Source organism: Mus musculus, chromosome 17 (genome assembly GCF_000001635.26).
Source record: "Mus musculus strain C57BL/6J chromosome 17, GRCm38.p6 C57BL/6J".
Lineage (NCBI taxonomy): Eukaryota > Metazoa > Chordata > Mammalia > Rodentia > Muridae > Mus > Mus musculus.
In genome coordinates this window covers 27,595,394-27,615,119 of record NC_000083.6, presented here as the reverse complement: position 1 = coordinate 27,615,119, position 19,726 = coordinate 27,595,394, and the positions used below count along the sequence as shown (strand labels likewise).

General features: G+C 49.3%; 1 protein-coding gene across 2 annotated transcripts in view; it reads left to right on the top strand.

Annotated features, from left to right (window-relative positions):
* Nudt3 (nudix (nucleotide diphosphate linked moiety X)-type motif 3) overlaps nucleotides 1-19,726 on the top strand; it is a 44,071-nt gene that overhangs the window by 8,333 nt on the left and 16,012 nt on the right. For both annotated transcript variants that reach the window (NM_001291046.1, NM_019837.2), the window contains exon 2: nucleotides 18,286-18,396. In NM_001291046.1, coding sequence (NP_001277975.1) covers nucleotides 18,286-18,396 — 111 coding nt within the window. The remainder of the gene's footprint in view (nucleotides 1-18,285; nucleotides 18,397-19,726) is intronic.

Here is a 19,726-nt window from a genome sequence, read left to right as displayed (position 1 = left end):
AACTGAAACTTTATTCCATTCTTAAAACCCCTAACAGCCACGTACACAAACCTGCCTCTCTTATGCACAGTCAGGCTCCGTACACAGCGGATGAGAAGCCCCCTGAACTGTGTAACTCGGGTCGGACACCTTGGGGTCACCCATGCTCACACCTCATGTGGCTGGGATTTCAGCTGTGGCCACCTCTCTCCCTGACCTTCCCTCTGCTGCCCTAACCCAGCCCATTCCAGCCTCTTTCCTGGACCATGCCGGGGCTTAGCTGGCCTCCCTGCTTCTGTCCTTCCCCCCATGCTGTCCTCCACCCCAGTTGCTAGAATGGTTCTCTAACTCAGAAGTCAGATCTTGTTCCCTCTGTGCTTGCTGAGCCCCCTGCCGTGGCTCTGACATCACCTCTGCCCTTGCTCCTTCTCTCCCCCCTGTTCTCCAGCGACTTGGCCTCAGAGTTCTCTCTCTCCCATGTTATTTACCAGCCTCACTCCGTCAGGCTGGACCTCCACCACCATCTTCTCAGACCATCGATAAGCATATTAAGGCTGGACCATGGTAGTACACGCCTTTAATCCCAGCGCTTGGAAGGCAGAGGCAGGTGGATCTGGGCTACAGAGTGAGTTCCAGGATTGCCAGGACTACAGAGAGACCCTGTCTGTAAAACTCAGAAAGAAGCAGCGTTATTAGACAATGCTGGCCTGCTGTCACACAGCCCACTGCTGAGTTTCCCTTGGTGGCCGGCCCAGCCCACGGAGGGTTGTGTGTGTGTTCACTGCCTGCTCCCTCCAGAGCGCAGACTCACCCACAGGACAGGAGCTTTGTTGTTTATCTATTTACTGACTTTAACAGTTGCTTCTCTACCTTCCACTCAGTGCAGAGGTGCTGGGTACTGTTTGGTAAATCTGCGAATGCGTGGGTAAGCCTGAAGAGTCCATCCCTGCCATCAAACTAGTATGTAATGGAAGAACTAACAACCAAAACTCAGCAAGTGCTGGTGTCTTCCAGGAACACGTTAGTGTGTCCCGACAGTTCTTCCGTCTTTCTCCATGCTCAAACATCAGTGAGGAGATGTGTGGTACTGCTGAGGAGCAGCCCAGCTTTTGCCGGGGATGAGGGGAAGAACCCTGGCTGTCCTGGAACTCACTCTGTAGACCAGGCTGGCCTCGAACTCAGAAATCCACCTGCCTCTGCCTCTCTAGTGCTGGGATTAAAGGCGTGCGCCACCACTGCCCTGCTACATTTGTATTTTTATTCTTTTGACTTATGTGTATGCAAGTTTATGCATGTGAGGGCAGGTGCTCACAGAGCACAGGTGGCAGCTAGCTCCCTCTGGAGCTGCCAGTGTCTATGAGCTGCAGGATGTGGGTGCTGGAAATCAGACTTGGGTCTCTGGAAGAGCAGCGTGTGCTCATGAGTTCTGAGCCACCTCTAGCCCCAGGGCCGGGGAAGGTTTGAAATGGTTCTGCTTTGTCAAACTCCTTATGTAGCCCAGGCTGGCCTTGTCCTGTCAGTTCTCCTGTCTTCAGTGTCCTGAGTGCTGAGATTACAGACGTGTGCCACCAGGCTTAGCCGCTTCTCTGAATCTTACTGGATAATCCAAAGGACACAGGATTTCTGTCAGATGTTAAACTCTGCCATCGGGAAGGGTTTGTGCTGGGCCGTTGTACTAGATCGGTAAGCCTGCTGGTGCAGGGCTCGAGGCCAGAGGGTTCTCTTTCTGCTGACATTCTGGAGTCTTTTTGTTTTGCTTTGTTTTTGAGAAAGGGTTTCTCTGTAGCCCTGGCTGTCCTGGAACTCGCTATGTGGAACTCCCAGAGATCTGATTGCCTTTGCCTCCCAAGTGCTGGGCCTGGCATTGACGGGGATTTGGAAGAATCTGAGGATGAATTGCCCTGCAGGGTGGCATTAAGTCTGGGGTGCAGTGTGGACACTTGTGTTGGCAGCATACCTGGTTTGCCGAGATGGCTCAGTGGGCAAAGTCACTGTCACATGCCAAGCCTGGTGAGCCGAGCTGGGCTGCTGGGACAGCCATCTCAGACAGTTGTCCTCTCCCCTCCACTGTGTGCATGCTTGGGCCAGCACTCATGAAATAAAGATGTAATAAAGAAATTAAACTATAATAAAACAAGAATATTCTAAGCGGAAAATCTTAGGCTAGCCAGGCCATGGAGATCCACAGGTCTGGATACCCAGTTCTTGGAAGCTTGCTTGGCTCGAAGTGTTGATGGGAAAGAACAGCATACCTCCTTGGCCTAGCAGAGAAAGCAGGAAGGTCTAGGCTGGAAGGCAGAATGGACTTTCTCTAAGAAGAAGAGAAGATGCTCTGAGGAAAGGGTTGGCTAGAGATACCCATGATAAATGTCCCTCTTGCCACAGCCACTTCTAAAACCATCCACAGAATAACCCTCAAAAACACCTTTCTGTGCTTTGACTTTTTGCCTCAAACTCAGCCACTGACTGCACACTGCTGCAGTAACGGTTCTGTGCAGGGAGCTGCATCCTGAGGAAGCTAAGCAGACACTCAGGTAGAGTGAGGCTGACCAGCGTAGCCTGTCCTCCGCACTCAGCGCTCACTGTCTCCTTTTAGAGCTGCCTAAAGACCGGGAATGTGCAAATCTAGGGACAAGAGAAATGGAAATTCAGAAGAGCGATAGTTTTGGAGGAAATGTAGAACTTGGGATTTTGTCAGGCTAGATTAAATAGTGATATTTGTTGTGACAGTTGATGTGGGTAAAGCTAGGTTGTGCTCAGGGCTTTAGGGAGAGCTGGAGAGACAGCCATGTGCAGGAGGAAGGTGGAGTGGACAGGGCAGAGGGGGAGACACGGGCCGGGGGCCTTGTTTGATTGGCTCACACAGGGCTGGGGAGTCTATAGTGGTTGTCCCTGTACTGAAGAAGTGGGGTGTCACAGTGGCTGTCTGCTCTGGGGAAGTGGGGTGTCACTGGCTGTCTGCTCATTGGAGAAGTGGGGTGTCACAGTGGCTGCTCTGGGGAAGTGGGGTGTAGCTGCCTGGGAAAGCAGAGGACCGGTAGGTGCCTACTCTGTGAAGCTACCTCAGCAGTGCCAATCTAGAGCCGGAGGCCTGGATGCTCCCCAGATGTGGCTGGTGTTGAGCACACGTGGAAGCTGCCCAGGGGAAGGCAGCCATTCTCTACTGCTTCTTCTGGGATCCCTTTCTGTCTGGGTTGTTCTTAGAAGGTCTTTCAGCCTCAGCTAATCATCTGGATGCTGCCTGCCACAGAGGTGTGCCTTCTAGGTGATTCTGAGTCCTTTCAAGATGATGGTTTTAAGCCAGGCATGGTGGCACACATCTTTAGTCACAGCTTGTGGGAGCTGGAGAGGGAGATAGCTCTTGGTTAGGAACTGATATCAGAGCATGGTATGAGATGAGGAGGTGGAAGCTGACTAAGAATGTCCCTCCTCCCCTCCCTCCTTTTTGTCTTGACAAAATGTCATTGTGTAGTCCTGACTGTCCTTGAACTCGGGAGACCCACCATCTTCTGCCTCCCTGGTGCTGGGATGTGGGTGTGAGGCAGCGCACCTGGAAGCTCTTCCTGTTTATGAGGCCCTGAGACACTGGAGAGAGAAGTAAGTGCTTTGCAGGGACATGGCGAGGCCTCAGGAAAGGTTAGCTGGCCTTGTTGCTGTGGTCAGTTGATCAGTACAGGGACAGAACTGTCCAGAGTGCTAGGGACAAATGCTGGATGAGAGGTTTGGGGGCAGGAAGGCCATTACTGAAAAGTTAGTGAATGATGTGTGCTCTCCCAGGAGCGCTGTGGATCCTGAGGTGGCACATGGCCAGAAGGCTTCAGTTTCCACTCTCCCACTGAAGGGAGGTCCTCAGCCTAACTACACAAGATAGATTTACGGAGAGAAAGGAAAGAGTTACTGGTTCTGCACCCTTTATTTTGAAAGGGAGTTCTGTTTTGGAGAGGGAGGTCTGAGGTTAGACAATCTTTAAATCTGTCAGGCTGGAGGTAATGTTATCTGTGACCTGTCCCATCCACTCCGTGACAGGAAACAAACCCAGAAGGCTCTCTCTGTCTATGGTGCTGTTTCTGGTAAGATAATGCGCATATGCATTTTCTTTGGGTAAATCTGCAAAGGAGCCGAAAAGTAAAATGAAAAAGGCTTGAACAGAAATATATTTCTAAGGTAGACTCTACGCCAGTGTTAACCACAGCGCAGTGGCTGAGAGACAGCAGCCCCAGCCACACAAGTGCAGCGTGCAGGGCTCTGGCAGCAGAAGCTTGCACTGATGGCGTATCCTAGCAGCAGCAGCGTGTGGATGCTGTGGGCAGAAGCTGTTGGGCATTTGTCAGAAACAGCTATTTTGGGCAAGTCTCTAAATAGAGTTGCAGCCCACTTTACTCTCAGTTTTCCCATTATAGACATGCTTCATGTTTGTAACAGCAAGTTAGTTTAATTAACATTTTTATTTTATGTGTATGGCTATTTTGCTTACATCTGTGTCCTCTATTTGAGCCTGGTGCCCTGGAAGGTCAGAGGGTGACACATCCCTTGGAACCATAGTTGTAAACAGCTGTGAGCCACAGGGTAGGGACTGGGAATCAAACCCAGGTCCTTTGCAAGAGCAGCCAGGGCTCTAACTGCTGAGCTGTCTCTGACCCCATTTTTATTTCTGAGACATGGTAAGACTATGCAGCTCTCACTGGCCCAGAACTCATTATGTACACCAGAATGGCCTTGAACTTAGAGATCCTCCTGCCTCATTGGAAGTACTGGCTCAGAAAATATCCTCGTATGAGTCCACCACATGTGACTTACTTGAGCTCTGAAATGTCTCCTGTGTGTGGCTTGTCTTCTGTGGCACTGCATGGTGCTCTGTTCCATCAGGCAGTCTCTAGATAATGTCCTCCAGTGTGTAGGAAGATATCCCTTCCTCAGTCGGTAGGCAGTTTTACGATGTGAACGGTTTATATGTGTTTTAATGGGGCCTCAGAACCTATCATAATGGTTCTTTTCTAGTCTGAATTCTGTACCTGCTTTTATTGGCTTTGTGCTCTTTAAGCAGGTGGAGAATGATTTACAGGGCTAGAGAGATGGCTCAGAAGGTAAGAGAATTGGCTGCTTTTTCAGAGGATCTGGGTTCAATTCCCAGCTCCTACAGGCTCACAGCTGTCCATAACTCATGCCCTCTTCTGGCCTCCAAGAGCGCCAGGCACACGTGTAATATACAGACCTATGTGTAGGAAGATTTTATATATAAAATGTTAAAAATAATCTGATTTCCCTGTTCTCTGTGGTTTGCTCTCTGCTTTTCCTGTTCTCTGGAGTTTGCTGTGCTGACTTAGTTCTGTAATCCCAGAGCCCAAGAGCCTGAGTCAGAAGCCCCGCAGTGACTGCAAGCTGCTCTGAGTCGCAGTGAGCTCCAGCCTGTTCTGCAGAGTGAGGTGCTGCCTCTTAATAAAAGAATAGGTGAAAATTTTAAACGAATAGTTCAACATTTCTCTCTGCTGTCAGTAACGTCTTTACATCACACAATTCGGTAGTGTTGCTAATCACAATAATTACTGTTTTTCCCATCTCACAAAGTGTGCATTTGTAAAATTTTATGTGACATTTAACAAATTATCTTTGAAAATTACTGTTCTTTTGGGCTGGAAATGGAGCTCAGTCAGTAAAATGCTTGCCTCTCATACACAGAGCCCTGGGCCGGGTCTCAGCACCTTGTAAAGACATAGGGCCTAGTGCACATCTGTAACTCACACCTGTAGTTCACACCCGTAGTTCACACCTGGGGCGTGGAGCAGGAGGGTCCAGAATCCAGGGTTCTCAGCTACAACAGTGAGTTTAAAAGCTAGCTTGAGCTACTTGACTTGAGACACTGTCTCAAAACCATAAGGTTACCATTCCATTTACCATGTTTTAGACAAGGTGGGTCTGTACCTCTAATCCTCATACTTGGGACACTGAGGCAGCAGGGTCGTGAGTTCAAGGCCACATGGGTATGGGGGTTTGAAAAGGAACGGCCCCCCATAGACTCATGTGTTTGAATGCCTAGCCCATAGGGATTGGCACTTACTAGGAAGTGTGGCCTTGTTGGAGGAAGTATGTTATTGTGTGGGCGGGCTTTCAAGTCCTGTATGCTCAAGCTATGCCCAGTGTGTCAGCCTCCTCCTGCTGCCTGTGGGTTGTGATGTAGAACTCTCAGCTCCTCCAGCACATTGTCTCCTGCGTGCTGCCATGCTCCTGCCATGAACCTCTGAACCTGCAAGCCAGCCCCAACTACAACTAAATTTGTTCTCTTTTTTTTTTTTTTTTGGTTTTTCGAGACAGGGTTTCTCTGTGTAGCCCTGGATGTCCTGGAACTCACTTTGTAGACCAGGCTAGCCTCGAACTCAGAAATCTGCCTGCCTCTGCCTCTGGAGTGCTGGAATTAAAGGTGTGCACCACCACGCCCGGCTCTTATTTTTTAATATTTAAGCGTCCATCCAGAGGTGTAGGATCCCCTGGAGTTATGAGCTGTCAGTATGGAGCTGGAGTCCTTGAAATCGCAGACACTGCTCTCCGGTTGACGCTCTTTTTCACAGAGAACCTCCCAGGTTTCCTTGTGGTTGAGACTGGTCATATGACTCAGGACATCTCCCCTGTTCTGTCCTCAGTGTTGAGTCCTGGAGGGAGTGTCTGCAGCCACAGCAACAACCCTGTGTGGTCAGGCCGTGGACCATCTGTGATTTCTGCAGCCATCTCTGCACTGTGGAAGGGAGCTCCTCTGGTAGAGCTGACAGCAGCAGCTTCCCCGAGAGGGCTCAGTGACTCCCTCCCCGAATGGCCATCCTCGGGGTGTCCTTCCTCCCCGTGCACTTTGTGTACAGGCAGGCTCTCTTGCTGAGCATGCCCACACCAGGCTTCCTGGCCGACCAGTTTCCGGGATTCTCCTGCTTAGGCCTCATCTTACTGTACACCTGGTGGGTTACAGATGCCCGCTACTAAGACTTGTTGGTTTTATGTGTGACTGCTCTAGCTGCATGTAGAGGCGTCGGATCCCATTACAGATGGTTGTGAGCCACCTGTGGTTGCTGGGATTTGAACTCAGGACCTCTGGAAGAGCAGTCAGTGCTCCCAATCGCTGAGCCATCTCTCCAGCCCCCATGTAACTTTTTAAATGTGGGTTCTTGGATTCCAAATTGTGTGGTACATAGTTTATTCACTAAGCCATCTCTCTAGCCTACTTTTTTGGGGGAAAAAAAAACAACAACAGCACAAGGTCTCTCCTGGCCTGGAATTCTCCAATGAGACAAGACTGGATAGTCTGGGAGCCCTAGCTATCTCCTCAGTTCTGCAATTACAAACACTGACTACTGTATAGTTTTAATTTTTAATTTTTTAAGACTTAGTGTTTTGCCTGCAGATATATCTGTGCACCACGTGCATACCAGGTGCCTTTGAAGGCCAGAAAACGGCGTTGGATCCCCTAGAAGTGGAGTTACAGACATTAGTTGTCAGCTGTCATGTGGGTGCTCTTCACTGCTGAGCTGTCTCTCCAGCCTAGCCGTGCTTTTTCTCCCCTTTTCCTTTTCTGTTTTTCTTTTTCGTGTGTGTGTGTGTGTGAGAGAGAGAGAGAACGCTTAAATTCAGGTCTTCAGGCTTACTTGGCAAGGTCTGCATCCAGTTAAGCCATTTTCCAGCCCAATATAGATATATTAGCATATTAAGATTTCTTTTGGAAGTCTTAGACAGTCATAGATTATTCAACAACTTTTTGTTTTGTTTTGAGATAGCCCTGGCTATCCTGGGCTTCTTTGTAGTCCATGCTGGTCTAGAACTCACAGAGCTACTTCTGCCTCCCGAGTGCTAGGATTAAAGGCCTGCGTGCCCTACTGCACCAGGCAGTAAGATTTTTTTAAGCATTGGCTTCTTTTTTTTTTTTTTTTTTTTTTTTTGGTTTTTTGAGACAGGGTTTCTCTGTGTAGCCCTGGCTGTCCTGAAACTCACTCTGTAGACCAGGCCAGCCTCGAACTCAGAAATCTGCCTGCCTCTGCCTCTTGAGTGCTGGGATTAAAGGCTTGCGCCACTAAGCAGTGGCTTCTTGTTGGGCCCTTTTGAACAAAACCAAGGCCTCTGCTTGCAGATAACCGAGCTCAGAAACACTGTCACAGACTGGGTGGCTTTGTTTAGAAAAAGGCCAGAACATGAGCAGTATTTAATAGATGCGCTTATAGGCCTGTTGCAGGGTATGGTAATTAGACGAACTGCCCTTGTCTGTGTGGCCTGGGCAGGAAAGCAGCAGCTGGATTCTGAGGGACTCTGTGAGCTGCAGAGCGGGTGGGGAAGCACGCACAGGACTCGCTGGGCTACACTCTCCTTTAATGTAATATTTTTATTGATTCTTTGAACCCTCACATCATGCACCCTTATGCACTTGCCTCCTAGTCCTCGCACGCCCGCCCCTCTCCCATGGCCTCCTCCCCACTAAAATAACAAAGGGGGAAAAAGCTTGATGGCGGACACCTTTAATCCCAGCACTTGGGAGGCAGAGGCAGGCGGATTTCTGAGTTCGAGGCCAGCCTAGTCTACAAAGTGAGTTCCAGGACAGCCAGGGCTACACAGAGAAACCCTGTCTCTAAAAACCAAAATAAATAAATAAATACCATTTGATGCTGTTCATATGTTGACTGGAGCATGCTTATTAAACTCCATTGCCCATGCCCTGGAGCCCCAACAGACACCTGCGCTCCTGCCAGAGCTGCCTCGGTGGAGTTATCCTTGATGGCTTTCTCTAGAGGCTGTCAAGTTTTGGGGGAATGCAGTGGGTGAAGGTTGTTGTTCCCAGAAGCCCTTTATATTCATCTTTCTCAACTGCATGTTCAGTCTTCGATAGCACTGCAGGAATGGCTTCCTTGCCCTTCACAGTCTGCTATGCCAGAGGGAGCACGGACCCTCACCTTCCCTGTGGCACCTGGCCACAGCATGGAGCATGAGCGTCCATGTGGTCTCCAGCGGCAGTGGGGACGGCTGAGACCTACAAGGTTCTCTGCCGCGATACAGGCTATGGAGGTCTTTTGAGGCAGCCCAATCCCATAAATGGACCGTTGTCCTTCTCAAACATCTTGTCCCTATTCAGGGAAATAGTGCTGCCGGGAGCACAGTGTATACCAAGCCAGCAGGAGTGAGGCGAGGGCAGCCTCACACGTTGGAATCATACTCGCCAGGCAGTTTAAAACTACATGGTCATTCCAGGTGGTACTTATATTTAATCTTTTTATTTATTTGGTAAAGCATGACAGTACAAACTTCCTAATTTATTTTAAATGCTTTAAAATTGTGGCAAGATATACATAATATAAAATTTTTATTGTAAAAGCTCTGCAGCATTCATTACAGCCACACAGTTCTGTAGCCAGTATCCACTGCCAGCTGCAGGACAACCCCCTTCTATGTTCCACGCAAGAACCTTGTACCCTCCCAGGCAGTCCTTAACTTCAGAGCCCTGGGCAGCTGCCTTTCTCTGTGAATTTGACTGCTAGAGATTCCTCTCAGAAGTGCAATTAGGCAACTTTTACTTTTTTTTTTGCAGAGGGCTTATTGCATATTTATTTATTTATTTTCCAGGCTTATCTCACAGGGTTTAGAGTCTCTTCGTTCTAAAGCTTACATTCCATCCAAAGCTTACACTCAAGCACCTTGCTATCTTTGCCAATGTAAAAGTCTGGAAACAAGTCACTTGTCAGCATCGGGCCCTGCCAGTCCTTTACTGATTGATTGGACGTGAGTGTGTTTCATATGTACCTTTAAGATCACAGTTGGCCATGCAGAGTAACCAAGACTCAGCTGTGACTATCTGAAGGCTGGTGACTTTATAGGGAGAGATGCTGGAGAAGTGGCTCTTGCAGAGGACCTGGTTTTGATTCCCAGTCCCCCAACCCCCCCCCCCCCCACACACACACACACACATGGTGGTTTGCACTCCCTCACAGTCACAGATCCAGGGATCTGGTGCCCACCTTTGATCTCCTCCTCAGGCTCCAATACAGACACAGTACATTCACCTACAAAGCAAGGATGGCTCGCAGCTCTTCCAGAGAGCCAGAGTTAGTTTCCCAGCCAGCCCTCATAGCTAGGGAGAGGGACAGGGCTTATTGCATATTTATTTATTTATTTTCCAGGCTTATCTCACAGGGTTTAGAGTCTCTTCGTTCTAAAGCTTACATTCCATCCAAAGCTTACACTCAAGCACCTTGCTATCTTTGCCAATGTAAAAGTCTGGAAACAAGTCACTTGTCAACAGTGTGAGAGCTCAGGCTTCCTACCCACCACTTGTGAGTTCAGCTCCAGGGAATTGGATGCCCTCTCTTTGCTCCATGGATACATGTGCACCAAAGTATCCCCTGCATAGAACACATGCATATGCAGAATTAAAAGTCCTAAGAAATGTAAATGTACAGAAGGGAGAGCACTTGGTGACCAGGAGTTGGAAATACTGAAGTGACTCGGGAGATTGTGTAGTGCCGAGGACCAAGCAAGTGTAGTTGCTAGAAGAGAGCAGGAACTTAATCCTTCAGCTTCGGTCACAGCTACAGTCTTCTGTCTGCAGGGCAGTAGTGGCGTGCACACTCCTTTGATGCCAGCACTCAGGAGGCAGGCAGGCCTCGGGTTCAGCCTCATCTGTAAAGCAAAGCCTACCCAGAGCAACCTTGTCTTGAAGAACAGAAGCAAAACAAAATGAACATCTACAATAACTTGAAATATGTTTGTCATCCTACTTCAGTTTTTTTTTTTTTTAATTGAACCAGGCATGGTGGTGCACATCTTAAATCCCAGTGCTTGGGAGGCAGTCAGGTGGAGCTTTGTGAGTTTGGGTCTAGCTTGTCTGTGTCTCAGGTTATAGGCCAGCAGGGGGTACATTTCCAGAAACATTACTATCATCGTCGTCGTCGTCGTCGTCGTCTGTGCACGTGCACGTCCATATGTGCTGTGTGCCTCAGTGCTCACTTTCTCGTTCTTTCTCATGCTGCTGTACAGTGGAGCTCTGCTGTGGTCAGTTTTACTGTCTCTGTCGTTCGTCTAGGAAAGCTGGGATTACAGATAGGCACCGCTGTGCCCTGCTGTTGATGTGGGTCCCCAGGGTCTGACTCAGATCGGCAAGCTTGCTCAGCAAGTGCTGGCCTATCTCTCTCTGCCAGTTAGGCCGTCACACCAGCCCTCTCTTCCTTAATTCTTGATGTCCAGTTGAAGTAGGTTACAGGGTATGTCCAGAGTCCTGGGCTCTGAGAGTGTGCGGGAGCAGCAGCCACTTCTGAAGGCTGTTGGCTGGGTTAATTTTCACCTGGACGTGTAAAAGTTGTAAGCATGCCGCTACTAAAAATACGTGCCGCTCAGACCTCTCCTGTATATGTACTGAATGCATCTATTTTGGGGCCCTGTCGCACTGCCAAGATGCCCTAATCTCCCACAGCAGCTGAGCATGCTCCTTACCCTTAAGTGACAAGCCTGCTTCCTTCTCCATCGTAGCTGGCACACAGGGTCGTTGTGTCTCAGTACTGCAGGCACATGCGTAAATGTGCCCTGATTTCCTTCCCTTTAGGGGTCTCTTGCACAGCTGCCATCCTTGGGTGGAAGTGTTTAAATGCCAGTAGATGATGAGAGTCACTAAGCAGGGTTAACTTGGGAAACGACCCAGGTAACAGTAGCCATGGCTGGCTTCAAACTCAGAGGTCTCCTGGTCTCTGCCTCCCCATTGCTGGGACTAAAGGCGTGCGCTACCACACCCTGCTAATGGTGTGTATTGTTGTTGTAGTAGTGGTGGTGTGGCCCTGGAGGAGTCCTTAGTGAAGTCTGGAGAGTGTAGCCTTTCAGTTCACAGGCCTGACTGAAATAATCCTGGGAGGGAAAGTTGACTTTGTTGATGTAGATTATGGGCTGTCACAGCAGGTGGGGCAGGGGCTGTCTGGTGAGGACTGTTGCCCCTCACACACCAATGACCCAGGAAGCAGAGAATACAGGAAATAGAGACAGACAGGTTAGAGCATGAAAGGCCTGTCCTTATGAGTTAATGCTGAAGGCAAGGCCCTCCCAGTGTTTGATACTGTAATGCAAAGCCAGGGACCAAGCAAGAGCCTGTAGTCTCAGACTATTCTGCCCATGTCCCCCAAAGGGTCACCATAGCCATCTTTATAATGCAAATGAATTCAGTTCCTCCTGACTAGTCTCAAGTCTTAACCATTGCAAACACAGTTCTAAAGTTCACCCTTAGGAGGAAGATGCCGCTCAGTAGTAGAGCCTGTGCCCATGAAGGCTCGGTCCCCGAGGGCCAAAAACAAAGAAGCAAAACAGTGCGGGGCGAGGATATAAACAGAGTGTTACAGACTTCCAGTGTCTGGTGACAGTGCACATTGCCAGTGTGAGCCAGCAGCAGGATTGTCATGGAGACTGGACCCAGGAGAGCCATCCAAATTCTGTAGTTAGTTCTGGGTCTGGTGTCTGGGGGCGCGTGGTGGCTTTGGCCTTTGCAGCCTGTATAGCCTGGACCAACGTCCCTCGGTGCTGTAGCTTCCATCCCTCAGCAGAAGGCCTACATTCATTGCATCCACAGCAGCCTCACTCAGCCTCCGTGGGACCCTGGAGGAGATGTAACTCCGCAGTGCATTGCTTGGCCTCGCTCTTATCTTTTGGACCATAGTTTGAACCTTTATCGTCCTTCAGTCTTTTTTTTTTTAAAGATTTATTTATTATTATACGTAGGTACACTGTAGCTGTCTTCAGATACCATAAGAGGGTGATTGTGAGCCACCATGTGGTTGCTGGGATTTGAACTCAGGACCTTCAGAAGAGCAGTTGGTGCTCTTACCCGCTGAGCCATCTTGCCAGCCCCCGTCCTTCAGTCTTTAGTCCTGTGCACCTGTGGACCAGCACCATGTGGACCGTGTTGAGTCCCATCAGCTGGAGTTGCCGCTGGGCCTCCTTTGCTAGAATGACATTTTCCTAGGCAGCCCCTTTCTGTCAGTGTGCCCCTTTGGCTTTCTGATTGAGACAGGGTCTTGCCGGAGGCTGGTCTGGAACTTGCTCTACAGTTGATGTTGCTTTCAAATTTAAGATTGGCGCGCGCGCTTCAGCTTACTGAGTACTAGAGTTACAGGCATTCTCCACCATCTTTGAAAATGGTTTGTATTTAATACCCTTCATAGGGAGGTCCCACCTTTTAAACATTTCCTGTTGTCCCAGGCAAAGCGTGGGGAGGCTTGCTTCATCTAGAGCTGTAACTGTGTGCTCCCAAACTCTATTTCAGCTTCCTGATCCTCTGTTACCCTTCAGATTATAAGGCTATAAACCCCAACCATGGCCGAAGTTATAGATCTATAGCCTGAGGGTCTTGTCTGGACTCTCCTCTGCTAAATACAGTAGTCTTTTGGTTTGCTTGTTGGTTTGTTGGTTTGTTTGTTTTGGCTGTGGTAGGGTGGGGTTGAAGCCAGACCTCACGAAGCTTTCTTGTGTCGCAGAGGGTAACCATGAGCCTCCACCTCCCCACCTTCCCACCTCCCCGGTGCAGACAGGATGAGCTTGCTTGCTTTATCTATCTCAGATTTTATGAGGCTCTGGGAACCAGATTAGCATTGCACACATGGTGGGCAAACCCTGCCAACTGAGCTGTATCAGCAGCCTTATCACTTTTAAAATTCGGCCTCATTTTAAGGTTTTGAACAAAACTTAGATTATTTGTCACAAAGCAACATGAGAGTGCCTGGCCGAGTCCACACCTTGGCCTGAGGGGCAGTGTTCACTGTCCACCCTGCCGTCTGACAGGCTGGTTTTCTTAACCCTCTCAAGAATAACCAGCAGGCAAGGCTGCCAGCAGCCAGGATATCCAGCCCGCACTTCTAACATCTTCCTCATCTTCACACAAACTAGTGTGGTCAGGTTTAGTGGTTGCGTCCAGCTGTCTCCTTCATATTACTGCGACCCTGTGCTTGACAGGGAATCCTCACAGGTGGGAATAGTCCATGTAGGGACAGATGGCTGGAGCACACGGTGGCAGATGCTCTCCACAGTACTCAGGATTAAAGCTGAGCACACAGGTCAGATTGGGGTGGCAGAGCCTTCATGGGCATGTCCCTCAAGAATTCTGCCAGCCAGAACTTACCAGAAGGCTCTGCCATTGTGGAGGTAGTACCACAAGCAGGGGCCAGGTGCCGTGCAAACATGGCATGGGGACATTCCAGAGCAAGCCACATACAGTGGCCGAGCAAGGCTGCCACCATAGGCCTGTGTTGTCAAATGTTGCTTGCTGGGAGTTAGGGGGTGTGGCCTTGTTGGAAGAGTTGCCTCACTGGGGGTGAGCTTTGAAGTTTAAAAAGCCCACACTGTTCTTAGGTAGTATAAGTGCACTCGCTGTCTGTCTGCCCCTCTGTGTGTATCTGTCTGTCTGTCTGTCTCTGGTTTTGTCTGTCTCTGTCTCTCTCTCTGGAATTGTGAGCCTCAAATTGAGTGTTCTCTTGTATAAGTGACCTTAGTCATGGTATGTCTTTATAGCAATAGAAAAGCAACTAAGCCATGGTATTGCACAGTAAGCTCTCCATTGCCCGTGAGAATTAGCTGGGTGGGTATGGAGTCTGCTGTATTCACATCTGGGAAATGGCTTCTGTAAAAGGAAAGCTGGAAGTGCCCAAGGTCTCTGTCCAGAAGCCTGGGGCCGTGACTCAATGATAGGTTGCTCAGCCAGGACACAGCACACAGAGGAGCTTGGTTTTGGACTCCAGCACCAAAAACCAAATAGAAAAGAAATGAACAAGAAGGCCAGTGAAGTAAATTATGATATGACCATATTAGTAAAGTCCTCAGAGGGGCTGGAAAGAAGGTCAGCGGTTAAGAGCACTGGCTGTTGTTCCAGAGGTCCTGGGTTCAGTTCCCAGCCCCTACGTGGTGGCTCCTAAGTGCTTCTTATTCTTATTTCCGTTTCAGGGCATCTGATGCCTCCCCTTTTAAAATTCTAATTTTTATTCTATGCGAGTACATGTTTTGCCTGCCTGTATGTGCATGCAGTGCCCACAGAAAACTAGAATAGAGTTTTGCATCTCCTGGAACTGGAGTTACAGACTTCTGTAAGCTGCCCTGTGGATGCTAGGAATTGAACCCAGGTTCTGCAGGAGGTGGGCTGGAAGAGCAGGCCCCTTAATTGCTGAGCCATCTCTCCAGCCAAAATGATTCCTTTTTCTGGACTGTGCAGGCACAGGTACCAATGTGATGCACACATACATGCAGGCAAAGCACTTCACCAGTGGTGATCAGGGCAAGTCTAGGAAGCAAAGCAGTCCTTGGTGAAGCTGACACCAGCAGAGATGGCTTGGGTAGGCCTGTATTAGTTACTCTGCTCTGCTTCCTTTAGTATAGAGGGAGGGTATGATTTCAGTACATTTCAGTATCCTGTAGTATAGAGGGAGGGTATGATTTCAGTACATTTCAGTATCCTGTAGTATAGAGGGAGGGTATGATTTCAGTACATTTCAGTATCCTTTAGTATAGAGGGAGGGTATGATTTCAGTACATTTCCATATCCTTTAGTATAGAGGGAGGGTATGATTTCAGTACATTTCCGTATCCTTTAGTATAGAGGGAGGGTATGATTTCAGTACATTTCAGTATCCTTTAGTATAGAGGGAGGGTATGATTTCAGTATATTTCAGTATCCTGTAGTATAGAGGGAGGGTATGATTTCAGTATCCTGTAGTATAGAGGGAGGGTATGATTTCAGTACATTTCAGTATCCTTTAGTATAGAGGGAGGGTATGATTTCAGTATATTTCCGTATCCTTTAGTATAGAGGGAGGGTATGATTTCAGTACATTTCCGTATCCTTTAGTATAGAGGGAGGGTATGATTTCAGTACATTTCCGTACCCTTTAGTATAGAGGGAGGGTATGATTTCAGTACATTTCCGTACCCTTTAGTATAGAGGGAGGGTATGATTTCAGTACATTTCCGTACCCTTTAGTATAGAGGGAGGGTCAGTGCAGAAGCTCCTCACAGGTGCATGGTTCACATCAGCACCAGCTGCTGGGGACTGTTTTGGGGTTGAGAACCTTCCAGACATGAGCCTCTGTTTTCTGACTCAGAGATATTAATGTGGTGCCTTTTACTTGTATGGGCGTGGGACCACACAGCTTCCTTGCCATGATGAACAATCCTTTCAATCTATAAACCAAGAAGAACAAAAGCCCCACTTTTCTGACATTGCTTCTTGTTGGATATTTGGCGGTGGTGACCAGGCGAGTCACCCACATACAGCAGCTGACACTAGCATAGGTCCTATAGTGCTCCAGTGTGATATATCATTGCCATGTTGCTCGAAGTGGAATTTACATTCCCAAGGTAGTACTTCCTAAGTACCTGAGGTTAGTATGGGCTCTGCATAGGAACTTGTGGAACTTTCTGGACTTTGTGTCTCCTTGTAGTCTGGACAGGACAGATTTTCTGGGTCAGCAGCAGGAGACTGTTATGACAGGGACGGGGGATTTAAGGATGACGGTGAGATTTCCAGGAAGCCCCAGGGGTGGAAGGGAGATGGGATGGCTTCTCTGAGGGCCGAAGGACAGGAGGCTCAGTCACCACCAGAAAGTGGCCTGTGGGAGACAGCCAGCACTCTTAGCTTTGGAAGGATGTGCACCTTCCCCTAGCAGCGCAGAGGGTGGGAGTGGGGGAACTAGAGCGTGTCCACTTCTGCTTCTGCCATCACCAGAAAGCTGGTGAAGTCCAAAGTAGTAAAAGTATAATCTGTCAAGATGTAAGTTTTTATTTTTCAGTCTATGTGTACATGCCTGTGTGTGTGCACATGAATGTGTTGCCAGCTGAGCCCAGAGGAGGATGCTGACTTACCTGATGTGAGTGCCTGCTGCTGAGCAAGCTTGGGTTCTCTGTGAGAACAGCAGACCCACTTAATTGCTGAGCCGTCTCTTGCCCGGACTTTGCATTTCATTTTTTTCCCGTTTGTTTATTTTGAGACAGGGTTGGTTGGTGGGTCGGTCTGTCTGTCTATCTATCTATCTATCTATCTATCTATCTATCTATCTATCTATCTAAATAAACAAACCCTGGCTGCCTTGAAATTCATGGTTTCATCTTCCCATTTCTTAATCAACATTCTGAGTTAAATCCCAGCTGGGCATGATGGCTCACACACATGATATCTTAGCACACGGGAAGTAGATGCAGGAGGCTCAGAAGTTCAGGCTGCTCAGATCGACAACAGCAGGAGACTCTGGTGTGTTTTTGTTTTGTTTTGTTTTTTGTTTTTTTTGTTTTGTTTTGTTTCCAGACAGGGTTTCTCTGTGTAGCCCTGGCTGTCCTGGAACTCACTTTGTAGACCAGGCTGGCCTCAAACTCAGAAATCCACCGGCCTCTGCTTCCTGAATGCTGGGATTAAAGGCCTGCGCCACCACGCCCAGCTTAGACTCTGCTTTTTTAAAAAATTATACATTTAAAAAGAACTCTAAGGGGGCTGGCAAGATAGCTCAGCAGGTAAGAGCACTAACTGCTCTTCCAAAGGTCCTGAGTTCAAATCCCAGCAACCCATGGTGGCTCACAACCACCTGTAATGAGATCTGACACCCTCTTCTGGTATGTCTGTAGTCACCACAGTGTACTTAGATATAATAATAAATAAATCTTTAAAAAAAAAAAGAACTCTAGGGCTGGAGAGATGGCTCAGCAGTTAGGAGCACTGGCTGCCCTTCCCCAAGACTCTGGTTTGATTGGCAAATTCATGGCAGATCACAGCCATCTGTAGTTGGAGCTGTAGGGACCCCAGCTCCTCTTCTGGCCGTCATGCAGCTGGCACACAGATGTACTCCGTGCACATAAGGTGTACATCTCAAACATAAAGTCAGTAAGACCTTGTCTCATCGTCTGCCATAGCACTTGAGTAACAGACGACTTCCACTGCGCAGGCGCCCAGAGGAGCTCAGTTTCGTCAGTGCACTGCAGGCCGGACACTTGTGTGGCCTGTGGCGGTGTCCACAGCCGGCAGCGGCCTCACTCCTGGTTCCCTTGCCGCTTTTCCAGGCTCGTTTTAGGAAAAGGGAGAGGATGGAAGAGGAGGTGAGACAGACAGACAGACAGCCGAGTGGAGGGGAGTGCAACGCCCACAGCCCTTGGTTGTTCTCAGAAGATGCCCTTGGCACGTCCTGGGCCCAGTGCCTGCTGTTCCAGCACCAGGCGCTACCCTGTAAAGTTATTTGGAGGTGTAAACAAGAGCCGGTTCTTAGTTACTGTGGTGCTTGTTCTGTTTGCACTGATTTGTGAATATCTTCTTGAATGTGACCTCCCTGTGACCTCTGACTTCAGGTGCTGCTTGTGAGCAGTAGCCGCCATCCAGACCGATGGATTGTCCCCGGAGGAGGCATGGAGCCTGAGGAGGAGCCAAGTGTGGCAGCTGTCCGGGAAGTGTGTGAGGAGGTACGTGCTGATGACCTGTCCTGAGGTGCTGCTGTCCCCATCTCAGACCCTGGAGTGGTGTCCTCGTCACCCTGAAAGACAACACTCACAGCTACAGTGCTGCAACGCGACAGCGTTTGTCCCCATTCCCTGCAGGAGGAAGCTGTCAATAGTGGTGGTGTCTAGTGAAACCTGTCAGGCCTTTGTGACTTCTTGTGGCTCTCCTCCAACATCACCTCTGGTACTTGTCACAGATCAAATGTCAGTGCTAAGAGGAGGCAGCTGCTTGGGGAAGCTCGTTCTCAGTTACATTGCGGAGGGGAGACCTGTTGCCATGGCCACTGAGACAGTGCTGGCTACAGTATGGCTGGGGAGGTCATACTGTGTGCACTGGAGGGCTGGGATGTGGCTTAGTGGAAGCTGCTTCCCTAGCATGTGCAAGAGCCACGTTCAGGCTCCGGGATTCTCTCTCTGAAAAGAGGAGCTTATGGTCTAAGGGAGAGAGGCCAAGAGTGGAAGGCAAGAGGAAGGAGCGCCACAGCCTGCAGCGGCCCAGCAGTCAGCTCTGCCAGTGCGGCCTTGCCGAGGACTTGTGAAGAGCGGCTGCTTCTCTCGTCCCCATGAGCTTCCTTGGCACACGTAGTTAGTAGTTTTTTAAAATGTATTTGCTTGTTCTAGTGGGAATTAGGCCTGATGTAAAGTAGCATTTAGGACACTAGGGCTGAGAATGCACTTCAGTGCTCAGGTTCTTGCCTAACATGTGCAAGGGGCAACTCTAGCTCCACCAGAACCAAATAGGAAGGTTCTTGGGACTAGGCTGTGGCCCAATTTGTGCAGTTTGTGACCTCGAATTCCTGAGTCTTGAGGGCAACTGGGATCATGGTACAGGCCTGTAATTCCAGCACTAAGAAATGGAGGCAGCAGAGAGAGTTAGAGGCAGCCTGAGCTGCAGAGACCTGCCTGCTATTTCCATCAGTCGGGCTCTTGCTGAAGCCCCAAGAGTCCCTTACCTAGAGTGTTTTTGAGGCTCTGTTCCTCTTGCCCTGGCCGTAGGGGACCGTGACGCCTGTGGGCGGTGGCCATGCCCACTTCAGCCTCCCTTGTCGTCCTACTGTCCTTTGGCTGTTGTCTGTCTCCGAATGGTAGCAGCCTGCCCCTGCCCCTCCCTGTCCCATCTCACCCTCGGCAAGCACAGGGGCTGCACGGTTGCCTCAGGTCTCCTTATTGGAGGAGAGATCTGGGCTCACAGCAGCTTGTGCCCAGCCTGACTGCCTGCCCGGCTCACAGGGCCTGCTGTGTAGCTTGGCTTTCCGAGCCTCTTCAGAGTTATCAGCTGATGTAGTGTTTCATA